Genomic DNA, 27,989 nt, shown 5'->3' with positions numbered 1-27,989 from the left:
TCTGACAGATTTATGAAAAATTTGAATTAAGGGAATATCTCTTTATATAAAACTATCTTCATTTTCAAACCTGCTCTAGCTCATAGACTCTGGCTTTATCTTCATCTGCATCTGCATTTTTCTTATATGCTAATGACAGTCCCCAAACAGCAAGTATGCCATATACATTATCACGAACCCAGGCATCCCTGAAGTGAATTGAGTTGCTATCAAGTCTTCCTTGATGCAAACTTGCAGGCAAGAGGCCAGTGATAGGATGCTGCAAAAAGGATGATAATGTAAGTGTAAGAGAAGTCTCTAAACCTGTTTGACCTGTCTGGCATAAAAATATTTCCATTGTGGAGCTTTGAAGGGTAACAGATAGAATGATACCATGAGGGCTAGTGTCTAGAGAAGAGGTCAAACCAGCTACCGTGAAGGAGAGCCGCGACTTGAAGAAAGATTTTGTTTGAAGTTAACTTCTATGATATGCTAAAATATCACACATTTCTGCTGGTCATATGGTTGATTATTCATGTTTGACTTGAGTAGAATTAGTAGTTAGGGTCGCAGGCAACAGTTCTGGAGTCACTGAAATGCCCAAAATTTCACTTAAATGAGGACAGTTCCAGATATCTCTTATTCCAGGCAATGATGAGGTGTCATATCAAGAAAAAGAATAAGTACACAGCTTAACAGTGTCCTAAAAACTATTTTCAGAAGCTATATAGTAAAAAATACAAATACCCCAAAAAATAGCCATGCTGTAGAATAGTGGGTGCCCGTGGGGTAAATTTTTGGTGGGGCTGATGACTTAATATTCGAAATCTAAAGCATAGACACAGAGCGCCAAGAATGCTAAATAGACTTTCCCATTCCATTCTTTACTAACTTTAATCAACAAGGCTGTCATCATTTTGAAAGTTTTGATTGAATAAAAACAAGTGCCACTATTAATTATGTATAATCTGTAATAAGTAAAGTAAAGTAAACTTTGTGAAATGTTGGTATGCTCAACTTTGTTTATTTAAGTCTGCTGGACCGTTTCTCTCTTCACAAAAAGGGTAGTTCTTCACAGAAAGGCTTCACAAAAACATAGACAACTTGAATATGGCCAACCCGTAGACGATATCCTTCGCATAGCATATCATGGTAATTAAAAAATTTTCAAAGAACAAAAATTTAGAAACTGTTAATTGATTAATTTTCATATGACGTGAAGCTAATATTGTTCAAGAAGTTGAAAGCCTGCATTGGAAATATGCTTTATGCCTTTAGAATGCCTACAGCCTAGCCTCCTTTTTCGAGCTTATTTCAGGATCTGCAAAATCAATTCTGATAAAGACCTTACTTGAATGTTTTATTTCAAAGTTTTAAAGCTGAAAATGCAAGTCATCGAATACAAGCCATTCTGCTGCATTCACTTCAAGATCAACCTTGCCTATAATAACAACAAAAATTCAGCTACTGTTGAATTGAATTATTTGCATATTCATATTCGAATGCATATTCGAGCAGAATTGGCCAATCAGAAGGCAGTCATCATTAGAATAGTTGAGTCATGAGAGGCATTTGATTGGTGCATTCTCTGCTAGTTTGGGGCTCGCCCCAAAAGCTCAAGAGATGGTTTCTGATACGCGTGTTTGTCTAGTTTTCAAGAGAACCGCAGGCAGTGAGACCTAAACAAACTAGAGAATGGACCAACAGTGAAACTTGAAGCAACAAAATTAGTGAAAAGTGCTAAATTAATAATGGACATTGATTTTATTTACGTTTATAAATCTAAAACTTATTTTTGGAAATGTTTGGTGGGGCTGAGCCCCACTAGCCCCAATACACGAGCCGCCACTGCTGTAGAGTAATACCACAATGCCAACAATTCAAAATGCAGCAAGTCAAGAAAGAGTTCACAGAAAGCATAGTTAGGTGCTGACACTTTAAATATCATTCGCCAGATTAGAAGCAGAGAAAGAAATAAGCATTAAAAAGCTAAAAAAGAAAAAATGGCTAGTGACTTAAGTAATCTTAAGGAAAGTGTGAATTCATGTCAGAAAATTGTCACTGAACAATGATTAGACAATTTTTTTATTCTAAATCTCGCTGGCACTCCTTTCTCAATTTATCAACATCAAGATTGGAAACCTTCCTATCAAAAAGATACTTTGTTAAAATCCTTAGGGCCTGTTTATATGGAGAAAGTTTCCCCTGCATTCCCCTGGTGAAGTGGGAATCCCATTCAACCAAGATCCTGCCACATTTAGCACACAAATGAGAAAATGTTTCATCAGCAAGCCGAGATTTTGCTTGAACGCAACTGGGATCCCTCCAAGGCCAGAAAATATTTTCTCATATAATCAAATGTTCCCATCAAAGCCAGGAAATGGTTTCCTTTGCACATACACAATCCTCAACACAATCCAAACTTATCATTTAGAATGGCTTTAAAGTTCTCAGCAATCTCAGCAAGGCAGGAAAATGTCTGCTTATGAAAGGTCAATTATCTCCACAGCTAGCTGAGATTCTTGCTTCATGGGGAAAAGGATGGGTAAGCTGATGAACTTGTGTTTTGCATATGAACAGGCTCCTAGAGAGGTTAGATGAAATATTTTCATGATAAGATCATTTTATAAAAAATTCAGAAAAACTAGCAAGAGCTTGAGGTATGTTCTTCAAAGTAAGACACTTCTTACTTATTAGTGTTCTTATGTATTCTATAATTCTTTATTTCACCTTTTCTTCAATATGAAACCTTGGCCTGGGTCTTACATATGAAGCTAATATCATACTAGTGTTACTACTGAGAAAGGGCTACAAGCGTAATCACATTTGAAAACTTCACCCTGCACGCAACTTCTTAAATCTCTGATTTAAAAAACCTTTTATCTGTGCTTACTTTTTTTCAGCTAAAACTTTTAGTTTTTGTTCATATTCATAAAATCTCCCCAGTTTGTATCCATAATTTATTTAAATGTGACATATATAAATGAACTGAACTGAATATATGATGATTTATAAAGTGTTATATCTTACAAAATTCTAGAGAACTCTGGCAAACATAGTATTTTTGACCTAGTTCATGTATGCCTATAAAAACCTCGTTTTTTGCAATTTAATGCTATGATGACGTTAAAAATTAGCCTCATCTTTGTATATACTCAAATATACCTTTAACGAAGGAATTTAGAAACACATTGCTATTCTATATCTATACAACACTAGCCAATTGTATATAGAGATTATTTGGTTGGGTTCTAGCAGTGATTCAGTAATCATAAATTAAAGAAAATTTCCAAAAATAAAAAAATTTAAGGCCATGCCCTTTTTAGTGTAGAAAATGCCCTTTCATCAACAAGGAGCACCAAAGTTACCAATTGGGAAAGTCCACTACTTAGTATTGACTATGTAAAGGCAGTTTCAACATCATAGAAACACATCACCCAGTCTGCAGAGCATGACAGTTCTCAACAAGGTATCGTGTGTGCAAGAGCAAAAAAAGTGTGAATGTGTGCAAGACTGCTGAAAAGGTGTGCAATTTGTGCATACTATTGTGTCAAATGTCGTTATAATTAAGCATGGGTTCATTCATATATTTTGGCTAATCTGGACCCCATCCCCTTGAATTTAGGCAACTTTTAACAGAGAAGCAACAGTGGTGTGGGGTTTAAGTGTGGGACATGTGGGAATCTCAGTCAGTCAATTTTAACACAATTTGGTCAATGTAATGGGATTTATGGGGTAAACTATTGTCCCCTCATCATAGAGCCTTGTATTCTTGTTACCTGCAAAGAACTTTGTGAAAGCAGGTTCACACAAAGAATCTCTTAGTCAGAATTTCGGACTTGAAAACTTGTGCACATACCCCTAATTTCAAGCAAGTTTAAATATACAGAGATCACAGTCTCAAATCTCTTTACTGGCCTCCCATGGAAATCTAGCTTTTTTGCAGACAATAACCAAGAAAGTATAGGCAGATCCAGAATATTGCAAGTAATGCTTTCTTTTCTTTGATTCAGACCTTTCTTGATTCAGTATCTTGTTATCAATGGGCAACTCCTCTCTTGACAAGCCTTTGCTTAGGGAACTGACATAAAACTCTGGCTGAGTTTCTAGAGAACTAGAATGAGCATCAATGGCCTTAGCATTAGCATGGGTCATTTAAAAATATGAAAAACAGTCAAAAAAGAAGGCCACTTGCAAGTGAAGCAAGCAGAAAATTTTTCTGACTTTTCTAAGCTACCCGACAGAATATTTTTTGCAGTCATTCTCTTGCAATTGTTTAAAATGTTCTATTATTTTGTTAGCTTGATTTCCAGACCCAAAACTAAAAGTATTGGGTGAAATGTGCACATTTATCACGAATGCACTCTTGCAATCCCGGCTAATAGCTTGTGCACTCCCAAGAGCTCATCGAAAACTGCCATGATATCCAGACCGGCAACATTTTAGAAAGGGTGGCACTAGAAATTTTCTGTACCCAAAAAAATGTGTGTGCAGCCCTATGTTTTGTGTACATCAGACATGCCACGCACACACACTTTGCAGACTGGCAAAGTACAAAGAATAGGTCTTTAGCCAAACCAATACACTACCCCCCCCCCCCCCACATTTTCCAATCGAAATTGGACGACATACAAAGTCGATCTGATCCTATCGAGAACTGGGGGGGATGTATCACCATCGTTCTTTTCTGAATAAAGGCATCTAGATAATCCTAGGCATATGAATTAAATTTTACCATTATAAATGCAAATAGTGAAAGGTGTTTGTTACCAGGTGACTTGTGCACTGAACTCCGGTTACTAGAAACATTTGTACAAGTAGCATTACCTGAAGATCTAATATAGTTTTTGATACCAGCCTGTGGTAATATTCTAACTTTGCACTGGTCAGCGAACTGCTTCTGCTCCGTCTCATCTTGATTCTTCGTCCTTACAAAGTTGCGGGCTCCTCCCTTAGGTACGTGTTTACATGCCTAAAAACATCTTTGAAGCGGTACAAAACTGAAGGTAATATCTGTAGATACTGTTCTACTTGAAAAAGGTTAAGGTAGCACTCAAGCTGATTGCTCAAAAGAGACTGCAACGTGTAACAGAGATAATCAAATCCACCTTCCCATTCTTTTCAATATTACTGAATATAGATATAGGCCAGAAACACTTCACAACAACATTTGATCATGGTTTGCCTCGTTTACATTGGTGCCTCGCAGAAAAGGCACAGGCGGGTGTTTTTTTAAATTTGTATTAAATTCGTTTTTATCAATGATTTCTTATCTAGAAAGGTGCGTATAAAAAGAGAATAAACTTGAAGTTTAAAAACCCAAAACGAAAATGGTGGTCAATGTATCCGGAGGTCTACCCTGGGGAAAAATGACGCGGGGCTGCTTTTTCTTCTTCTTTTTCATTACAACATTTATTATATTATTAAAGAACATTTTGATTAACAACAAGTGACAAAAAATTACTACAAAAATGATAAAAAAATTCGAAAACATTTTTACATGAAATTTATTTTCAGTTAGAAAAAACACTGAAGAACACGTAGAAATAACTCAGATGAGCTTTTGACAACGCGCCCTTGTGTGTTTCCAAAAAATACATTTTACTCGATATTTATTTAAAAGAATTGAATAGGAAACATGTTTTGAAGTTGTATCAATAAAATAAAAATAATAAAAGCAACAGAACATTTAATTTCCAACTTAAAATAAAGTAAGAATAGTAATGTAAAAAGATATAAAGGGAGAAGGATAAAGAGACAACAATTCATAAATTGACCAGGATAAATCAAAATATTGGATTGCTAAGGCTGGACAAAATTATTTGCAAAAGAATGGAAATGTAATGTCCCTACAAGAAAAATATTATGACCCTTGATGACGCTTGGCGTGATACCGCTTGATGACGGTCGGCCTAAAATAATTTACTGGGAATTTTGCGAATTGATACGGAAAGTTAACTTCTTCTTGATAACCCTTTGAAGTGGATAACAATTATTTTTCACGACAAATCTGACCTGTCCTTACCCTGGGAACCAGACTCACTCTATATAAAAGAAGTGTCTTTTGTTACTTTAATCTGTTCTTGGAAAAGTATCTGCGATGTATATACCTGTCCCAAAAAAGAGACAAAAAGTATTGTCCTATCAAGACATTTCAGCCAAAATGAGACCCTTGCAGACAATGTATGGATGGGCATCTATGGGTGGTCATTGTATTTTGTAGATCCCAGGTATTTGTATGAATTTTTACCTTTCATAATATACGTAAAATTGTGGATATTATTTTTTTAAATGAAGAGGCAAATCATCCTGAATAACTAAGCCTTAGTTACTAAGACATTGGTAAATTGCATCCCTCCAGCCAAAAAGCTGGCTTTTAGAAGCCCTACATTCAGTGGCGGACTAGCTCAGAATTTTTAACCGGCCACAAATACCTGAAGGGACCCAGGTGGGTGTGGTCTGAAAATCAGGGCGTGGTCAAGTGAGCATTTCATCATAATCGATCAATTTCTAAGCAACATAGCATACGTAGCACTAATAGCAAAGTTGAGCTGTTGATTATAAATGGGCGCTGAGTGCACTAATTGAAATTTAACATTAAATAATAAAAATTCTGTCTGATATGGATCTCAGTAATCTTGCACAAGAGACTTTCTCGAAGAAATAAAGTTAAAAGTTATAAGAAAACTAACCTAAGATCCATAAAGGATAGTAAGTTTAAATTACAGAATATCTGAGGTGTGAGGAAGCCTTATCTTTACTGAAACTTAAACTAAAGATGGCAGACATAAAAATAGCAAACTAGAAAGAAAGGTGCACTGATGCGATTTTTAGAAGTTGTGGCTCACATGCGAAATACATTGAACGTCTATTGGATTGTACAAATTTCTATCAAAAATTCAAAATGGAAACACTCGCTTAGCGACAAATAAAGCCAAAGCGAATCATTTCTATATACGAAAATGTGATATCTTAATCATGATGTTACAGCTAAATCATAGCAAGAAGGTTTCCTTTAATTTTTGTGTAATCATCCGTTTAATTGGTTTGCTGTCCGTATTTTAGACTTAATGCGTGCTTACAAACTATATTTTTCACAAAACTTTATCATCATTTTTATTATCTTTTTTATCAAACTTTATTATCGTTTATCACTTCGAAGACCGTTTCAATCAAATGCTGCCAGAAGTTGCATTTCTTTAATTTGCTTTCCAAGAAACCAGTGATCAGTCCTGTCCCCTTTTTGCATCAACTTTGCCTTCCTTTCTGAGAACCATTTGCGATTCGAAGTTTATTCGTACATTATGTGCAATTTGGCTAATTCTTGCCATTTTATTGACATCTTTTTTATGTCAATTTTTCATTCCATGAGGCAATACTATACCTGTTCGTGTTTTATACTAGACAGTCCAGCGCAAGCAAAAAACTAGATTATTCGGTAAACGAATCTTTAAGACGATGCAGCAACCCCCGTTGAAGTATCATTCACATCGCACTATCTTAATGCTATGGCTTGAGTCGAAGAAAAAGTTAACGCCGAGTTTGTTACTCAATCACTCCTTACTTTTTTGCTAACTGGCAAAAATCTAAGTGAACTCTACAGTTAATGCCGGGTAGATTAACTGAACCTGGGTCTATGAAAAACAAAAATTTCAGAAAATTCCATCATATTAGAAAGTCTCTTTTAACCTCTCATAACCTAAAAAAGTCAATCTTTTTTTAGCTTCGACCCAATTCATTTTATAACCACATGCTATGACGTTTATTCAACCTTAGTTTTGATGTAATCCATGATATTTATTATTTGTAATGGGACATCTTAAGGCCCCATATTCCTAAAATGGGGCCCTTTTTCTGCAAAGATGGGGCCCATTTTGCCAGATTTTAAAGGGGCCCAACGGCCACGGGCCGATGGTCTGGTGGGCCAGTCTGCCACTGCCTACATTATTGGTAATACCGAACATGCATAAAACGTAACTAAAAGATATGATTTACAAAATCTACGCTAATTTATCGACTTGTATGATTACAAGAGCCAAAGGAAAGATTTTGCAAAATACCTCTACTGATTTGTGGGCAACGGCCTCGCCCTTTCAGCCCCGCAATTCTTGTGATGCCCAGTATTATAGGTCTTGTCTTCTTAATATGAAGAACCCTAACCCTCAAGAAATGTTTTCTTCGCAACTCGTAGAGGTTCGTTCTTCCAAACAAGTATTGTGAAGCTTCTTCATTTGCTAAAGATTTAAGAACCGTTTGTTTTCATATCTTCACATATAATAATTTTTTAAACCAGGTGTCATTTCATTTTAAAAAACATAACACTTACAAACCTCTGTTGAAAAAAACTATTACAAGTGCATAGAAAAAACGGTTGTACACAGCATAAATACAAGCATGATGATGTAATGATAGTGACGATGTTGATAATGCTTGTGAGGATGACAAAAGTAGCGACGATGTTGATGATGGCAATAAAGATTGTAGTGATGGTGGTATAGGTGGAGATAGAATGCTAGATGGAAAGAAGCTCTGGGTTAGGCCAAGGTTTGTTTCTACGGCACAATATAAAGTAGTTGCATCGAATTATAACCTTTGATAAACCAAGATAGATGTAGCGACGATGGGAATTTTCAACACCAAGATCGTCCAGATTATCTGTAAAAGTAAACATGATTGCCCAAAGATACCAAGAGAACAAATTGAGCGATTAACATATCTAACGGACTTGTACGAACTGCTAAGAGGTTTTAAAAGAGATTTGTACTTATCTATTTGCGAGAACTACTAACATTAAGATTTGTCTCAAAGCCAACTGTAAGCTCAATGATGTAAATGATTTTCCTTGAAGCAATCGGTAGCATGTCAGGTCGCAAAGAATCACCTGTTATAATGGATGGGGTAAGATGAAATGAAAGATCAGCACATAAAAATGTGTTCGAGAGATGCTGTATGTTTTTGACCAGAAAGTTGAGTGCGGAGTTATATCTCCAGATGTAGCGTCCATCTTCAAGGTATGTCTTACAGCCAGCTACGACATGAAGCAGCGTTTCTGGAAGGAGGCAAAAAGAGCAAGTTGAGGTTTCAGATAAGTTCCATTTAAAGAGATTATTCCTAGTGGCAAGCGTGTTGTCGAGGTATCTTATCGAGAAGTTAAATATGTTTTTAGGCAAAGAGCTTTGTGCAGTCGACCAGAGGCTATTGGAATGTTTCAGAGAATTCTCTAGTAGAAAGGTGATTATAGTTATTTGGCTTGCGAGCTGCTTTTTAGTTTGTTTTTGTGCTGGCTTCTAATATCTTTCAAAACTGCCTTCGTGTTCATATATTGATCATGTTGGATATTTTTTCCGTATGAGGGGTTTTGCCAAAGATGTTTGATTTGATCATGTTTCGAGTGATTTAGAGACCGTCAATAGGTGACTTAGCACTGCAGGAATTTGCAAGATGGAAGCTGAAAGTTAAGACCAAAGCTGCTTTTAGGGAGAATGATACCACTGATTGTAGAACTGATTGGAGGATCAAGCCATTGCCTGACATATTTTGTAACAAGATTATCAAGGTTTTCAACAATCCATGTTTTTGGCAAGTCAGTTATAGTCAGATACCATGATAATTTAGAAAGAACATGTCTTTGGTACAGATAAAGTTTGTTCTTTGGAAGAATAGGCAATGCATTAATTTTGTGGAGTAAGTCTTTTAGAAGAGTTTCAATAAAAGCTTTTTGCACTTGATTTTTCATCTCAAAGTCAAAAGAACGACCAAGATACTTAAAAGACTCATTTTGAGAAACAGCTGGTACAATCTCGTTGTTAATAAATAGGTTTGGCTGATATTGGTGAGAGGCAGTTGCAGACGTTTTGATGCCGAAGGTAATACATTTATCCACCCTTGTTATGATCATGTTAGCCCAGTGGCACCATCGCGAGAAGCAGTTCAGCAGTAGCTGGTTCTCACGCTTCCCACTTGTAAAAACATACAGCATCTTCGGCATACTGGAACCAGTAGACTGGGTTAAAGCTGCTTTCATCATCATGTTGAGAAAGGATCCTGGTCAAATGGTCTTCCATCCTATGGTCTTCCTTCCATAACAAAGGATAAATCAAGAACATTATAAAGTTTCTATTTTTGACGATTTTGGTTGCTCGGTAAGGAAATTTCTGCAATCTATAAATGATTTTAGAGTAACAACAACGCCAAACTGGACAACCGTAATATCTGAAATTTGGTTCAACACTACTTGTGTATGAAGTCCTCGATTTCGTTAATGCTAGAAACATATGAGCGTATTTAAAAAACCCTCTCGTTCTAGATACCTTGATTTAGACGGCAGTATCTTGATCCTGCTAAGTAGGTATTCACCCACTTGTACTCCAATTTACATAAAATCGAAAACCTTCGGAAGGAAAAGTTTAGACCAAACTTAGATTTCGGAAAATTTTTGTCTGAAAATTTGATGGCCTGCAAGTCTTCGGTTTTAATATGTTATCTCAAATACCTTATGAGTTTCTTCTTTTATTTTTATCTTCTTCTATAAAGTGTTGCACCCATTATATTGTGGGCTTCATTTTTTGGATAAACACCAATTTGCATGGACTTTGTCTGTGACGTTAAGAGATCATTTATTATCCCTAAACCAAAGGCCAGTTTTAGATTGTTTATATAAATCATAAGAAATAATTTACATAGATAAAAAAGGGGGGCCAACAAGTTAACCCTGTGAGACATCTTTCTTAATCGCTGTTAGCGTAAAGTTATCATAAACTGTCTGTCTGGTTTGGCAGTTTTGCTTGTCGTTAAAAGCCGCTTTTGAAATCTACTCCAAAACAAGGTTTGTGTGTTTGTTCTGAATCATATTAAACATCAGTTGACAATAAAAACCTAAATTTGGTAAGAAGGAAGATAAGCTGGAGAGGCTGTCCGCCGAACTCTGTGAATTTTGCAATATGATTGGACGAAAGGTAATATGCAAGAACACAGCAAAACGACGACGGTAATCCAACATGTCTAAATATTGAGATATACATTATATCTATTTTAAAGTTCGTGGTAGGTATTTACCAATCCAAACTAAACTTCCTAGCGAAAAGACTAGAACAACATGAAAACATAAAACCAACGTTCCTCATTCCAACAACAAAAGGGCATTTATTAACTGCGACTGCTTTTAAAGGTTCTAGACAGATACAACTTGCTTCTCTCCACCTTGCAACCATTTAAATAAATGTTTAACATGTTCTCTACGGTCCAGTATATTATCTTCCATATGTACCACTTGGCAAATGAAGATATTGTTCATATTGTTTACTCAACTGTGATTTAAATTATTACCTGATCAAATATAAACAGATTATCAAATATATATGTGGAACATCATATTCTCTTATAACTATTTGTTAAAAACAACAAAATCGAGAAGTTCTCCAAAAGCTGCAAAAGAATTCATAATTCAGCTTTGACTCTAGGTTTGTGAAATCTTAAGCTTAATATCCTGGTTAAAACCCTTCATGTTATACAGCCTAGGGACGGCATCCCTTTTGAACTAATAATAAGTTTATCGACATAACAGATTTGAGTCAGTTCTTTGATTTCTCATTTCTGCTTCCCTGTCTCTTATATCTGGCATTGGTTCCCCTCTGTTGAGAATCATCGAGAAAAAGAATTCCACGTGCTTTTGGTCCAGCCAAAGTGAAGCAAACAACAAAAGAAACGCGCGAGTCTGGTCTATAATCAAGATCTGGAATACCAGTTTCATTTCTGGGCACCCCTATTTTCAAGTTTCCGGGCTCCATCATAATGTAAGGATGTCTTCTTCCTCTGGGTGTCGGAGGACTCGGATAGATTCTGCCTTTGCATTCGAGAAGATATTTCCTGCAATGCGTTTCCCAAAATGTCGTGTCCAGTAGGTCTTCGTGGCGACGATGTTCATTTGCGTCATCATTTCTTGAATTCTTAGGTTTGTCTTTCTCAACATATTTACTCTCAAGAACTGATCTTGACAGAACTGTGCAAATGCTGCCTTTCTCGCCTTCTTTTCCTAAATAATACTGCTGCCAAATTTTTCTAGGGTTGCTATGGGTTTTTTTAGAGCATGTTTCCATCGCATCTTCATATATTGCTCTATAGTCGAATACTTCCCCATTACAGACAAGGAGAAAACAAAAAATATATTTGAAGAAGTAGCTCAATGGATCATTTGGTATATTTCTTTGCCAATCATTCACCAATGACAATGCGTCATCTATTAAAAAGGGGGGCTTAGGTTGGATCGCAGCAGCATCCATAAGATCACGAGTGTGAACCCACATGTTGTAATCTTTAACGAGCTTCCACAACCAATCATACAAATTTTGGCGCTCAAGTCTCTCAAGGTGATAAAGTTTCCGTTCTGTCTGCTCGAAAAGCCACAACACTCGCAGGCGAATGATCTCCCTTTCGGATGCACTTCGGAAGTACTTTTCAGTGATTTCTTTACACAGTAATTGTACATTCACAGCACGATATGTCTTCCTTTTACTGTTAAACGACCTTCCGATCGACTGCGTAAGTGCCATTCTTGCATCATTAGCTAAATGGCGGGTGCGTGCAGGATCTATCAAACTTGGCACTGTTAGAACTATCTGATCTACTTCATCCAGCAACGAGATGCATTCACTGATAGAAGGGCTGAAGAAATCGTCCTGGAGAATGAACTTCAATGCTTGTTCCACATTAGAGTCATTAACCTTTATGATCCATTCAAGACAAAACTGCCAAACGTTAACTTCTCCAAGCAATGGATTGGGGTAAACCCTTGGTGGGTTATCTCTTGCTTTCCTGAAGAGGTCTAAGGCCTCTTTTGCGTAGCTTTTAAGGTTCTCGATATTCTCTATTTTAGCTTCCTTTTTTTTCTTCATACACTTTAACACAATGTATCCTTCAGTGTTGTGAACGCCTCGCTTTTTTTCAACAGGTGCATTCTTTTCTGCAGAGAATCCTTCTTTTATGAGTTCCCTTGCTTTTTGGAACTTCCCCTTGTATGCAAAAAATCTTGCTACGTGTGAATAAAATGTAACGTCTTTGGTTTGTTTCGCAGCTTCTTCCAGTATCCTCCCTCCATTCGGAATTTTGTCAAGCTTTAGAACTAAGTTTGAAAAATGCTCTTCACTGTTTTCCTTATTATACAAGAAAAGATTATCTATCAAATACTTGTAGTCTTTATTTCCTTTATAACTTTCAAGAACCTTTGTATGTATAAAGTCTTCAGTTATTTCAGCTAAACTTCGTCCTGAGTGCTTCATCACTAAATTGGCAATCTTTAAATGTTGAAAGGAATATGATTTTATTATCCGCTTAGACTGCTTTCGATCATCGATTTCACTGGCATCATCAATAGATATGACACTTCTATCGTCATCAGAACTGTCCCACAGCGAATCTCTGTAACCTATGAACTTCTCTTTTGTGGGTGCCTTCTCAGGAACCATTAAATTTATCAGATTTGCAGAAAAATTACCCGCAATTTCTTCATATGTTTGACTGTGCTTCTCGAAATACTTTGCAAGAAGGGATGCAGGTGTGGAAAATGTTGAGTGTCCCTGCAAAAATGCTACCAAAATTGCGACCTCGTATTCTACAGGACTTTTCTTTTTCACGATATCCAAAGATTGTTGCACGATCTCATCTAGCTTTATAAACTCACCAAGCATTACCATCATTGGGAAATGGAATACTCTAGAGACTTTTGCTGCTCCAGGCAAATTTTTTGGAAAGCGTTTACTGTAATCATCATACTTCTGCTTAAATTCTGAATAATCTGCATCGTCGTTTTTTAATTCGGGATTTATCTTGAATTGACTGTGGCTTTGAAAGTAGCTGTCCTCCGATTCCGAACCTGACTGGTAGTTGGAACATCGAAGAATAATTGCTCGTCCTTCCATTTTCCTTACAACACAATCTGACAAGATGCGTGCTACTCTTGAACTTCCATCTACTAGAATGACTGGAGGTATTCTACAACGATCTTCAAGGAAGGAGATCCTATCACAAAGGCTGATAAGATATTTTTCCCCATCTGAGTCGGGACCAAAGCTTTCAGGGGCGTATTCCATCTTCACGACTGCACAAGGAACAGTTGTATGAAGATCCCACAAGACCCTTCGAGCAACGGTTGTACCACCACTACCGGGAGCATGCGTTATCTGAACAATCTGTGATTTGGAGACCTTTGATTGGAGAGACCTGATGTAATTAATGATCTCGGTGGTAATGTTTCTTGTGGCATCATGACGGAAATAAAGGCTTGGGAAAGTGATAACATTGCCAGCAAGGAATGATTTCAAATGCTTGTTTTTGAATTTTTCTTTATCGTCGTCTGACAGTTCATCTGGTATATCTTCGCAACCTCTGTACATGATTTCGAGGTATTCAGTGAGGAAGTTGTATTGCCTTGGTGACAAAGAGACAGGCAAATGAACTTGACTGGAGGGCAACTGATATTTGTCATCAAAACAACCAAGGAGGCTAGAAACACCAGTCACAAATAGATTGAGAGGTAGACTTGAAAATTCTGCATTAGGAAGGTCAGCTATATCAATTTCAGGCGCAAAAGATAGGTAGCTCATTGCGAACCCACCATAAATGAATCTTTCATCCAATTTCTCGACAATAATTTGGGCAATATGAGTGGAAACACCTCTCTGGATATCTAGAACAACACAAAATGTCGGTTTCATGCTGTCTAAACTTTTGCAACAACTTTTGATAAAATCCTCGATCGGAGTTTTGTAATTTTTCTTCCAATCCTTAATTGATTGCATTGGCATGTCTTGATTCGACAAACGCAAGTCCCTTTGGCTCGCTGGATTTGACTCCAAATTCCTACCATTTACAAAAAGCCAATGCATCCGTTTGTTGTCCAAAAGGCTTTCGTTGTTAACTTCTTTTAGGTTACTTGGGGTATAAGTTTCAATCATACCTCCTTTTGTCTCACCCGGGGTGAACTGAGTTAGAAATCCACGGATGTCAGAGTCTGGATCCAGATCTAGAACTAACTTCCAGGGAACATTAGCCAAAATTTTTGCTTGCTCTTCATCCAATGACGGGATTCTGTCAGTAACCAATATATATTGATTGTTGTCAGTGTCAAAATTTTTCAAATGTTTTTTTATCTCTAGCCACTGAGTCCAACTGTTCGGATTGTGCTTCTTAAGAAACTCTGGGATTTCACTTTGTTTGATAACACCTTGGTTGATTTTTTCCAACTTTCTTTTTATTTCATGGATACCTTCGGAAATCTCTTCCGTGATTTTCTTGTTCTGCCTAAGTTCTTCAAGAAACATTTTGTAGTATAAGTTATCTTTGTTCAAATCGGCATCTACGAGAGAAAATGAGATCATTTTATGCTCTTGAACTTTAAACTGTGCAAATTGTATTCAATACTTGGCAATATCATATAGCTTACGGCGAATGACGAATATGAAAATGAAGACCAGTCTCATTCAGGCTGTGAATTAGATTAGGTCGTTTTAGACCCTTACTAGGTGGCAAAAAGAAGCCAAGATACTGTTAAGACGTTAATAAATGGTGTGACAAGATTTGGGTGTTGCAAATGAGTGAGGGGCAAACAAGGCCACAGAGATCTTCAATAAATGTAAAAGCGCCAAACAAGCTGAGTAAATTTCTGAAAATTGCTTGATATTCTATTCACTTTGAAAAAAACATTTTTATATCATTATAATTACTTACTCCTCAACGTTGTCTCAAATTCTTCTTCGATGATTCCGACTTGCACTATTGCTGGTTTCAGTTCTTTCATTATTTTTTCAAACTCGCTTTTTGTCAATTCGTTGCTATCATGATGTGACAGGATAGTGTTTTTTATTTCCCTTATTTTTTTCACCGCGTCTATTTGGTCATTCTGCAATGCTGACACTGCAAGGTCAGAATACAGCAGTACTTTTGCCATCAACGTTATGTCCCAACTGCCTATATCACCAGATTTAAACTTCCGAGTCTCGTGACTGTCCAATCTTAGTTGACCCTTGTTGAAACTCTGAATGTCTTGCATGCTATTCTTCCAGGTCGGATGTATCTTCATAAAAAGACGACGAAGTCCTTCCAGACCAGATTTGTAAAGAACTGTTACAACTTGAAAGAAGTACTTCCTGTTTGAATGAAATAGCTAGTTTAGTCGATGTTGATATAGATAAAAAGCGTTTTCTTACTAAAACTCTAGATAAAACACTAATTTGAAACTTAATTATAACACTAATGAGCAACAAAGAACTTTCCTTTTATATATTTCTAGCTAGACTTTTTTATCTGGTTATTTTAGGCATTGGTGGCGCCAGGGGGTAAAATTTGCGTTCCCTGTTGGTAAAAGGGCCTTAATCATAATTAAACGTCTGGTTCTACTACCCGAGGCGGCACTGGATGCCGCCAAAGAGTGAGAAAATTTCAAATTTGGCTGCTTCCAGTTCAATTGAAAATGCGCTTTTTGAAGCAAAGTTACTTATACAATACAACCTAAGGTTTGGACAAAGTCTTAATATCGGGAAAAATCGGGACGGCTTGAAGATATGAATGAAAAAGAGCCGAACAAATGAATTTGCATCACGTCTTGGCCCAAATTATTAGCAAAAGAGCAAGGCACATGGTGATTAATTCTGAAAATGCTTAGCCCCACCGGGAAGGTCATAATTTTGCTCCAGTAGCTTTTTGTGTTTATTGAATTGACGTTTTGAAATATGTTAAAATGTTCTTGCCAACCATGTCATCGTCATTATCGTATTTTCTGTTAGCAGACTGAGAAACCGCATCCTTCATAACTGCTGCAATGTCTGAAAATATTTCCTTTCCCTTGGTCCAATTCCAATATCTTGGTTATTTTCCTAATACAACCAAAAATGTCTCGAAAAATGTCCTCTCATAACAAGGTTGTTTTTGACTACTTGTAACTTTGCAAGTACCGTATTTCCTCTAAAAAGCGCTTAAATTTTTGACATTTTTGAGGGGGCGCTTTTTCTAAGGGGGTACTTCGAGTGTGGGCGCTTTCTAAATTTTTCGTCATTTCACTAATTTAGTTTATCATCAAAAATTGACTGCTGGCAAGTCAAACAAGGAAAAGTAAGCGTGAAGTCAACCCAACTGTTACAGGAACGCCTCAGACAATGACAATGAAACTACAAAAACTAAAAAAGGTTTGAATTTACGTATATAAAACGTTAAAATATGACTGCCACACTTTGTTTAGAAAGTAATTAACAGGTTACAAGCATACTAAACTGTTTTTTAGCATTTTAGTGTTAGTGTTGATGGCACATTCATCATGTCTATAGAGACAGGAGAAGTATTAGACCTTCTCTTCAAGTCACAAATTTGTTTTGAGTGTCGAGCAAGAGCACAGTGGGATAAAGATTCAGACAGGTTCAAAACCTGGGCCACAGAGCATTCATGGACTGTGGTCTAGTTTAGTTGTACATAGGATTTTTAGAAATTTTTATGTTTTAATAATTATACTGTAATTTCATATTTTATGCTCTAATTTAACTTTATATACTTTTTTTGTTGTGTCCCAAATTAGCTTGTAAGCTAAATATTTTTTGACACATTAATAAAGTTTTTGATTGATTGATTGATTGATGGAAATGCTCAGTTAACTGCAAGAAATCAGCAAAGTCAATGGAAAAAGACTCTGCAGTTGAGATGTTTGTAAGATTGATTGACAGGCATAAATTGAAATATGTCACATATGTTGGATATGGGGGTTCTACTTCACATGTTGAAATAACTGAGGCTGTCTATAAAAGCATGAGCAGTCTATCTTGTGCCCAAAGAAGACTGTATAGGCCACATCCAGAAACGCATTAGAAGTAGCTATGTAGTCACAAAACTAAAGCAAAGGGTAGAAAAATATAAGATGGTGGGACAGTCAGAGGACATGGTTGTCTCACAGATGAAAGAGGCCATAAGGGCAATCTTTTATCATTCTATTGCTGATTCTACTGAGTCATTGGACAATCAGCATCAATTCTGCCCTAAAGGCTCTACATCCCAGCGCAAATACCAACAAGATGTTTCCAGTGGATCAAAGCTGTTTTCTTTATCAAAATGCTTGCTAGAAGTATTTAGAGCAGAGTTGAAACCAATTTTTCAAAGATTATTAGCCGAAAATTTTCTCAAAAGATGTCAAAAAGGGCTCACACAAAACCAGAATGAATAATTGAATAACGTTTTGTGGGCCAAGTGTTTGTTGGCCAAAGAAAATTAGAAACTTTAGCTTTATTGGCAGTTTTGGAGCAGCTGGACAAAGCAAGGTACTTGGAGCCCTTGGTTTAAACAACCATGGTGTGAATCAGGGGTGGCTACCCTGGAGGGGCTGCAAGGGCAGCTGTCCCTCCTGCTTTCTTCTGAGAGAGGCAGACGGGGCAAGCAGTTCCCTTAAATATTAACTCCTAAGATTTTAGAATTTTGTAGATATTTGATGACTAGCTTAGCAACTGACAATATGTTAATTTCCATTAAAAATTAAGGAAAGAAAAATCTCCTTTTTTGCTGTTGGTTTTTGATAAAGGAAATTCTTTTTCAAAAGATGATATTAAATTTCAGAAACCAACAGCATCTTATAAGATACTGGACTTATTTGCCCATTGTCAGAACAAGGATGTTACACTTATTCTATAACTTAATGTAAGAAACAGGCTGAAGTTAACAACTATTTGATTTACCTTTATTTTCTATTTCTTGTGATTATAATTTTCCATTTTGTATTCTCAATGATTCTGCAACCATGGAGTATTGGGACTAAGCAGACAATCAAAGTTTTACAACCAGCCCATTTATAACTGCCATGATTTTTGTAAAACCAAAAATGGTGAATATGGTTAGGTCATTTAAGACCTGCTTGCAATAATTTCCATGTCTGTATGGTTTTCCTCTCAACAGACAATCAAATTATAACAGCTTTGTAATAATCTCAGGTGGGTGGTCTGTACAATGCTAGAAAGACTCTTTGCATTGTCCTTTTATCAATTCCTCCGTTATATTTCTACAAATATACACAAAATTTCAAAATTCAAAACTCACTCTGACTGTGAAATTGTGCTCTCCAATGATACTGTTGATTGCTGGGTATCCTGGTCTACAACTTCATTTTGGCCACTTTCTTTGGTTGAATGACATGCATTGTCTACTTCTTGGGGTGGAGCTGAAACACTTGCATTGGAGGCATTGCAGGGCAAGGCAATAGTCTCAGTGAAACTAGATACTTTATCTGTTTGAAAAATAACTGCCTGAGGTTGTGGAGATTGGGAGCTCCCGTCAACGCCGTGTTGAATGCCTGTCCAGCCAACCGGGGAAATTTCGTTAACTTCTAGCTTTTTTTGTTTTTTGTTGCTTTTACTGGCGTTACTCACAACATTTCCTCGAAAAATTTGAATATTCTTTAGCTCTGTTTCTACATCTTGCAAAGAAATTTGAAACTTATCGCGCTGTTTACAATCCGACGGTCTCCTAAAATTACAGTGACATTCAAGAAACGATTTAAAATGGCCGTATCCGTATTTCTTGAACGGACCAGGGTTTTTCTCTTGCCACGCCAAAGAAAGTTCTTCGATCGTAAAAAAGCTTCTTCTACGCTTTTTCTTTCCATGCAAAATAAAATTTTGAAGGACAGTGAGTACTTCATGTTTCAAATCATTTAGAGCAATTGCAGGTTTCGGGGAAGTTGTTTGGTCATCTTCGGGCCTAGCCTCACAAACTGTGACATCATCTTCCTCCAGTGCGGCAGTGCTATCGAACAATATTTGGCTCTCCTGAACAGGCCTTGGACAAAGAGCTTCATTTTCAGATTTAGATTTGTTCTGAACAATCTTGTACTCTGTGCCATCAATGTGTTCTACATTGCATTCATCTCTTAGGAAACCTGTTAGCTTCGCATGGCCAAGCCCGAAGTCTTTAAACTTGCCAGGATGAGCAGCTTCCCATCTTTTGAGAAGTTTCTCCAAATCAAAAATCAAGTCATCATCTTTGTCGCGTGCAATTTCCCTAATAATTGCTAAGAGATCTTTCTTCGCTTGCTCTTTCTTCAACTTTTTCTCTGACATTTCATATTTTATAAAAATTTTCACCTTGCAAACTGTTGTCGGCTTGTGGATTCTTGTGGTTAGGTGAGTTTGGTTTCTAAGAAAAGAAATATTGATTTAAAATTACGTCATCAGAATCCTTCGTAGCGGTGACCAAATTTCTTTCCCCTGTCGCCCTTTTACCAGAAAGTAGCCATTTTCTAAGTTTTTGCTATTGTTTTCATTGAGAAATTATTTTCGAATCGAATAATTTAAAAGATATAAACAATGATAATAATTAAAATATTTTGGGAAAATTATCAAGTGAGGGCCCCACTTTTATTTTCACATCAACACATCCCTTCTTCTTACAAGTTTGTGGTAATTTTTTTGCATCAATTTATTCGCATTTATAAAATGCAGGGAACCATGTTGAGAAAACAAACGCAACTTTTTCTTCAACACAGTCATGGTAGAAACTTGCCAGAAGTATACACTTTGATACACTTTGAAAAATCAATAATAGAAGGACTGCAAATTTAAAACCATATTTTTCTACACACTAAAGTAGGAATTTAACTTTTACATAGTATTAAGCCTGGTTCAAACGTCGCGCTTCTCATGTGCCGAACCTAACTCGAGAATTAAGTACATTAGGGTCGCGACGTTTGAATCAATTTGGTACGGCAGATTTAGTTAGGAGCGGCAGACAAGTTTGGATCGGCAGAGCTTGCCGAGCTGCACGGCTCCAGCAAGGCACAGTTTCAAGCGTCGAACTTGTCATGTACCGAACTCATTGCATAATTATATTTAATTTATTTTCCTTCCCAGAATTCAATTTTTCTTGGAGGACGTATGCGTCTCAAACAAATATTTGAGATTGCGCGCCTTAACCAAGATACTTCATGTAACAATCCTAAAACCCATTTGATTCGACGTTTGAAACGGGAGTCGCGCTAAACATGCTCAAGTGTCGCTCTAAACAGAGTTAGGTTCGGCACATGAGAAGTGCGACGTTAGAGCCAGGCCTTAGATCCTCATAACATTTCGATACTAAACCATTAAGTTTCAAGAAAGCAGTATTGGTAAAGTTTCCCCTTTTTAGCGAAACTAAAAATTCTCTTGATATATCATCAAGCTGAAGGAATCCTATTCCATATTTGTTTTCTGGCACGCACGCTTGTTCAGTTTTCAATGATCCCTTTATGCCCTTGCATTCTGCCAAATTTGAAACAATCACTATTTATCATTCTAGCACATAAACTACACATGTATTTGACTTCCAGAATAATCTATTGATAAGGTTTCTCTCTTGGAAGAATCCTAATTTGTACCTGCTTGAATGGCTTTTCCGGCTGTGCCGTTTTATGGATGCCAAATTTCAACCAATCGCTAGACCGTTTCAACTATGAGATAATTTTTAAACCATGTCAGGTCACAAAATTATCTCAAATTAACTCACGTTAACTCACGTTAACTCATAAAAGGGTCTGGAGCACAGGCTACATCTAAGCATGCCTTTTGAATGTTAAGAAAAATCTGGAGCTCATAGTAAATTGCAGTTGACGCTTATACTGAGAAACTTAAGGAGAAATGGACATAAAACACAATTTTACCTTAAAAGGGTCTGGATTTTTTAATTAATTGCTAACAAGCAATCTTCAAATCTTCAAATCATTAGTTTGTTTACCTTCATTCATATCAAGGAAAATCATATTTAACCAACGGAGAAACTGCCTTTGCTTGATCCTTTATTGATTTTATGACATGAAGGTCTCTGAAATACTTAAAGCGTTTCTTCCACCGCGCGGATTTTACATGAAATTTTCTATTGAGATACTATTGGGGGGTGTGACATCCCCCCACACCCCCAGTCGCTATACCCCTGCTGGCATTTGCCAGTCATGCCCCCTGCTACGCCTTTTTTACACCATTGATGATAAATCTTTTACTTGCCTTTTCTCTGCTCAATCAGGTAAATTTGTGCCTGAAGAAGACAATTTTCTTCTTTTGTGCTGACACGACTGTTCTCGACTGTGGCATGAGCTATCGTGTTCTTGCCGTCAAATGGTCCCCTTTTTTTAAGCCAACCTACTGATCAATATCAATAAAAGCGAACTAAGGAGCAAAATTTTTGCTGAGAGTTTTTTATTTAAGATTGCGCTGGAACCCTTACACGCAGTGGTGGCTCCAGCCTGGGATAAATGGCGGGACAAAAGGTGTGTCAGGGACCACGCCCTTTTGGACCACGCCTTTTGGATCACGCCCTTTTGGACCATGCTCTTTTCCCCTGATTGAAATATTTTCTTCCGGAGGATACAACTTTTGTCTCCTAAGAAATGTCATTTAAATGTGACGATCTAGATAACGTACATACCCCCCCCCCCCCGAAATTTTCTCATCAGGTTTGCAAGAATCTCAAGGACCGACTTTCTGAAAAAGTGGAGGGGGACTAGTCCCCCAATTCCCACCGTGGCTCCGCCACTGCTTACACGTGATTTAGAAATTGTTGCCTTTTCTAAAAACGAGATGCAGACATTAAAATTTCTTGCTCAAAACCTCTTCCATAATGCTCTGTGTCACGCACAGTCTGTGTGTTCTGCTATATGTATTCAGAAACTTTTTTTGAGCAATCAAGGAAACTAAGTTGAAAAGCATATAAAGGAAACATTTGAAAGTGGAAAGAATATAATACATCTCAACTAAAATTCTACCAATTATTTTAGAAACATTATAAACATCGAGAAGTACTGATATGCAAACTAAGTTGCTACAATTAAATCTACCATACATTCTGACTTGAAAACTTTGTTAAATATGACTTAAGATCATATTACATAATGCTTGATAAACTTTCTTTATAAAGATGATAATAATGCAATACATATTTACATAATTGTATTAAAAATCAAAACAATTTGGCGTTGCCAATAAAAAATAAATATTTAAATATTGCTGAAGAAATCTATTAAACGATTTCACTGGACACAAAATTTGCGTAGTCAAGATTACCATGGTTCGCTTTTTCAAAACAAACACTTACTTACTTCAATGTGGCAAGATTAAGAAGCACACATGGCTGTTATGCTTGGCCAGTAATTGGCGAGATCGATCCTTTTATCGATCTAATAGTTGCAAGTCTTTTAATTGTGGTCCTTGGTGTGAATGGGGGGTTTGGTATGCATGACTGTCTTCTATTGCCATTGAAAAAGGATGCTGCCTCTGAAGGCAACAAAAACCAACGTAACTTTTCTTCCTCTTCGTCAAATAAGCTGGAAATATTTTCATCATTTCGATCCCTGGCCTAGGATTTCAAGTATAAAACAAATTGAAAATAGGAATAGTAACTGAATTCAATCCAAGCGCAGTTAGAAAGAGACACTGCCTAATCGTTAAGCGTTTTGACCCTAAATGATCCTTTTAAATTGTAATCAAAATCTTTATCTTTATCACCTTTGTCATATCAAATCTTGTCATATAAAAATTCTGAACCCTACTGTATTTCAATTTGGAAAAAATTCTTTTATAACTCTAGACTCGGGGTCTCCTTTTTCATTTGGTTAACGAGTTTTGGCTGGTTTGTTCAATACTGTTCAAAACTTTTTTTCGTAAACATTCACTTCCAAGTTTGTTAGACTAATAGAAAAAAGGTTACCCCTCTCGTTTAAACCGCAATTTCCATGTGAATCTCAGCAAGAAAATTTAAAAAAATCATAGATTGCTCACAGCCACTTGCTTTTCATAATCTTTCAAATGTTTTTCGAAGCCAGCTTCCATGAAAATTCGCTTTGCATTCTTTAAGCGTTGCTGTGAGAGAGGAACGAAGTAAACATTAATGGCATGACATGAGTTTCTCAAAGCTAGAGGAGAGGCTATTAAATGGGGCTGTCCGTAGATTCCACACTAAAGATTATACTATATCGTTCGGTAAAATTCTTGGAAAAAATGTGGTTGACATTAGTGGTTAATCCAGACCACTGGTGTAGGACACATAGGGGCTAAGAGGGTTGCAACCCCCTAAACAGACATTCGGGCAGTATTATCGCACCCCTAAGCACTTAGCATCCGCTACGCCCATGCTCGAGGTCTTCGCTAGCTATTTTACTCAGATTTAACCAAGTCTTAGTTCTTTAGTCCCGACAAAGTGATTGTGCGATCCTTGATTTGCTGACAAGATCGAAAAATTGCCAACGAAGCAACCCTCGGGGACAGGAGCCTTCCCGTTTTCTAAACGGACCTCATTTCAAAGAGGGATATCAAACCAGTCATTAAAGACGCTCCTTGGTGAACCTCACGACTACCTTGCATTGCCTTTAGGATGAAAAAGCTCTTACCAATGGGCAATACTTTATCATCTTTTCTATACTCCTAGAAATTTACAGTTCACTTCTACAAGCTATGGTACAAGGGGGCATGTATCTTCATAACAACCCAGTGACCATTCTCAATTATCTCAATGTCTGTTCCAAAAATAATACTAGGCAAGCCACCCAAGGAGGATGTAAATATGTATCAGGCGAGACACCCAGGAGGGTTTGCATGTTTATATACATCCAGCTACATTTTTGAAACAGGCTTTGATTACGGAAACTACTAAAATGAACAAGAACTTGATTATTTCTCTACATTAACAGCAATTGGTAGCCTTTCATGGTCATACAACAAATCATCAAGTAGCGTTTCATTTGAAAAATTGACAGGTCATGTTGGTGTAATAATGCATTGACAGTTGACATTGTCAAAAAGATCATGGCTATGAGCACCATATAAGTGGCAGGACAGCAATATCTAAACTTTAACGTTATATCTAAACTTATGGAGATCTAGTTTGCTTCGACCCATACGTAACTGGGTAGAAGCAGCTAGACCTTTCGGATCGTGGATGCTGAATACTGGTTTAATCATTAAAAGGTGTAAAGATTCAAAATTGTTTAAACTAAGTACCTTATAACTAAGAACCTTGCTTTTTGAGACTTTGTCCTTAGGATATGTCATTCCGTTCTTTGTATATTTGATCTGACCCATAGTCTTTCGATGCTTCATCACCTAGGAAAAAACATCTATAAAGTAAATTTTAAAAGTAAAAAGTGCAATAACAATAGCCAGGTGACACTCCGCTTTAAGTGTTGCTCACAGTTCACCTCTGTTGGATTTTTAAATTATTTCCCCAAATTCGATATATGCAAACTGTCAATAACCTATGTAAATTTCTGATGTAAATCCAAGAGTGCATACCTGATCATTTCTATGTCTCCATTCACCAGTTGCTTTATTGTAATTATACTGAAATTCAAGGGACATCATCATTATGCCATTTATCCGATAGCAAAAACAAAACAAAAATAATGCATGATTTTGTGTCATCCGATGAAAACATTTACCATAACTAAATGTCTTTTCGCCTTGTTTTCGCCATATTCTCGCCTTGTTTTATTTGCTGCACATGGCTATGGATTGTAATTGATTAAATGATTTTAACGTACTCTCTGTAAAATATGAAAACCCTTTTGAGATATAATCCCCTGAAAGTTGATACATTTCTGACAGGAGCTCGTTTGCAATGTCAGGTTTCTACAACTGAAATCATTATACAGTATCTCAAATAGAGAGAGTCATAGGGTAGTGTACTCCAAGAAAGAGAATGATCATGATATTTTGATGATTCTCTAACCGATTCAATGTTCAACTTAATAGTGCTATTAAACATGATAAGATTTTTCTGCTTCTCTCTCTTCGATACTTTTGAAGATGTTCTTATTGACCTTGTAATATTTCGAAGCAGTTTGGAAGTAGCTAAGCTTTTCAAGCTTTATTATGGGTTGTTGGTATGTGTAAAAATCTAGGATGCAAAAAACTTAAATTGAATGAAGTATACATGCTGCCAACCAAGATAATTATGTGCCCACTGGTTTTGCAGTTACATTTTTATCTTTTACAAGTTATCTTTTCATCTCATTTATAAACAATTTTCCTGTAATTACGTCACAAATACTGTCACCGAATCAACTATATGTTTTCTCTATGATACAGACCTGCAATAGGAATTTCCACCCTTTCTCTGCTACCATTTTCACTGCTGCAAGAACATACCTCACCCCGTCGTCAGAAAGAAAGAACGGAAGATTTAAGCGAGCGAACCCAGGTCTGTCGAAAAAGGGAAAAAGCTATAGTATTCAATATAAAAACATTCACCTCTCAAGCTAAGACAATAATATTTTTTAAAATAGAAATTAGTGTTTCAAACAAAGCTTTCTGAATTCATATCGATGCTTGCCAAAAATAAAAAGTTGCCTTCAACAGATGAGTTTGAAGATGCTATTTAAACATTAACAAGTGCAGTGAAAGTGAAATAGAGATGAAATTGTCATGTCATTTCAGACATGGCTCGTTCAAACTACATAAAGGAGAACAATCTGTCGAAAACAACATGATAATCAAGTTTCTACTTAAAAGCGTTTTACTAACTATACCCATGAAACTTTTAGGTTGAAAATATGTTCAGCACAGATTTCAGGAGTCTGATATTCTTGAAATGCTTTCCTCTAAATATTATACAATTGCTCTAAATAATTATGCTTTTGTCATTCTTTGTACAGGATAATCAGCCATATCAGTTGCAAAAAAGAAAAACTGACGCGAATCGATATGTCTGCTTTCGATTCGAATTTATCCTAATTCTCTGTAGAGAGTAAATATGAGTGTCTTTTAGAATGTACCGAATCGCTGTTTTGATACTATCAGGTTTTAATTGGCTGTCGAAAATTTATAAGTCATGTTTACTCAAACTTTGTAAGTTGATTTACAGACCAAGGATAAAGAATCCATATGTTTTTGTCCCATCATAAAACGATGTTCTGTTAACTCGTAAAAAGATGGAATGAGAATAGTTAAAAGGTTGGGAGCATATCGGAATGAAAATGTTCCATCAACCAGTGGGAAGAAATATTTCATGGCCTATAATGAACCTTTTAGCAAGCATATCTTTTTAATAATTTACAGACTGGTAGACTTAAGTCCATGTTATTGTTTAAGGACAAGATTATTCAAATAAGAGCACTTGCGTAAAAAATTATTCATTTGTTATTTTTAATTTTTTCTTTTGTTTAATTAGTAATACTTCCATTAGAGCGCAGCTTTATAATTGCTAGAGCTACTCTAGTACTTACAATTTATAATTGCTCGAGTACTTACAATTTACCCCAAATATGGAATTTACCCCAAAAAGGAGTTTGTCAGCAAAATTTCCAGTTGATATTCCTTAAAATTTGAAACTGTTTAATCTCATTATAAATCAATTTTAGCCCATAATAAACTGACATCTAAGAAAAATTTTTACCTGGAACTTGGCAATATGATTTATTTATGCCTTGTTTTTGTGTACGTAGAATGAGTACACTGTGTTTTATATAGTTGGTGTAAAATAATCACTAAGAGCACCTCAGGAAAAACTATTCCATTTGAAAAGGGAAATCTTCAATGCACTAAGCACCGCAGTTCTTCCAACATTATTCATTCCTGTATGCAAAATAGATGTGACGCAAAATACATGTATATATTTTTCGCTTAATTGGAACCCAAAGAGAATATACTCCAACTGTTTTTCAATCAATATTTAGGGAGACACTGAAATGTCTCAGAATGCCACTATTGCCATTCCATGAGAATAATCTTGATAGATTTTCAATCAGATATTTAAGACGAGAATTCTATAGATATCTGAACATTTGTAATGTTGCTATTTATATAGTCCCCGTATTTGGCTATTGATATAGCTAAAAAATGTCACTTTAGAGCACTGTTAGAAGATATATTCTGAATAATTCTTAAGATTCTGTGAAAGTCTTTTTGTCTTGTTTCTAGTAATTCAAAGTGGGTTTTTGTGATTTTTCAATCCTACTTTGCTCATGCAAATCAATTTTTCCAAACTGCTTTTTATCAAAACCTTAGCAAAAAAGTTATTCGAAAATTCATGAG

General features: G+C 36.4%; 3 protein-coding genes across 5 annotated transcripts in view; all 3 read right to left on the bottom strand.

Moving 5' to 3' along the window:
- The window catches only part of LOC135686034 (phosphorylase b kinase regulatory subunit alpha, liver isoform), a 41,111-nt gene extending 35,947 nt beyond the window's left edge, over positions 1-5,164 (bottom strand). The window contains exons 1-2 of the mRNA XM_065202182.2: positions 4,807-5,164; positions 71-259 (exon numbers count right to left, since the gene is read on the bottom strand). Of these exons, the coding sequence (XP_065058254.2) occupies positions 71-259; positions 4,807-4,893 (276 nt within the window). The 5' untranslated portion in view covers positions 4,894-5,164. The remainder of the gene's footprint in view (positions 1-70; positions 260-4,806) is intronic.
- A 5,803-nt stretch (positions 5,165-10,967) lies between these two features.
- Positions 10,968-20,143, bottom strand: LOC135686604 (uncharacterized). The gene is made up of 3 exons (XM_065202874.2): positions 19,039-20,143; positions 15,700-16,118; positions 10,968-15,328 (listed from the first exon to the last, which is right to left on the bottom strand). Exons 1-3 carry the CDS (start codon positions 20,055-20,057, stop codon positions 11,550-11,552), a joined length of 5,217 nt encoding a protein of 1,738 aa, XP_065058946.2. The 5' UTR covers positions 20,058-20,143; the 3' UTR covers positions 10,968-11,549.
- A 2,289-nt stretch (positions 20,144-22,432) lies between these two features.
- Positions 22,433-27,989, bottom strand: part of LOC135686607 (uncharacterized) — a 31,700-nt gene continuing 26,143 nt past the window's right edge. For all 3 annotated transcript variants that reach the window (XM_065202877.2, XM_065202878.2, XM_065202879.2), the window contains 5 exons: positions 26,048-26,159; positions 25,251-25,298; positions 24,960-25,061; positions 23,742-23,822; positions 22,433-23,319 (listed from right to left, as the gene is read on the bottom strand). In XM_065202877.2, coding sequence (XP_065058949.2) covers positions 23,098-23,319; positions 23,742-23,822; positions 24,960-25,061; positions 25,251-25,298; positions 26,048-26,159 — 565 coding nt within the window. In that variant the 3' untranslated portion in view covers positions 22,433-23,097. The remainder of the gene's footprint in view (positions 23,320-23,741; positions 23,823-24,959; positions 25,062-25,250; positions 25,299-26,047; positions 26,160-27,989) is intronic.

Source organism: Rhopilema esculentum, chromosome 6, assembly GCF_057945365.1.
Source record: "Rhopilema esculentum isolate cy_ngs chromosome 6, ASM5794536v1, whole genome shotgun sequence".
NCBI classification, from domain to species: Eukaryota; Metazoa; Cnidaria; class Scyphozoa; order Rhizostomeae; family Rhizostomatidae; genus Rhopilema; species Rhopilema esculentum.
Note: the sequence above shows the minus strand (reverse complement) of the source record. Positions and strands in the feature narration are given on the sequence as shown.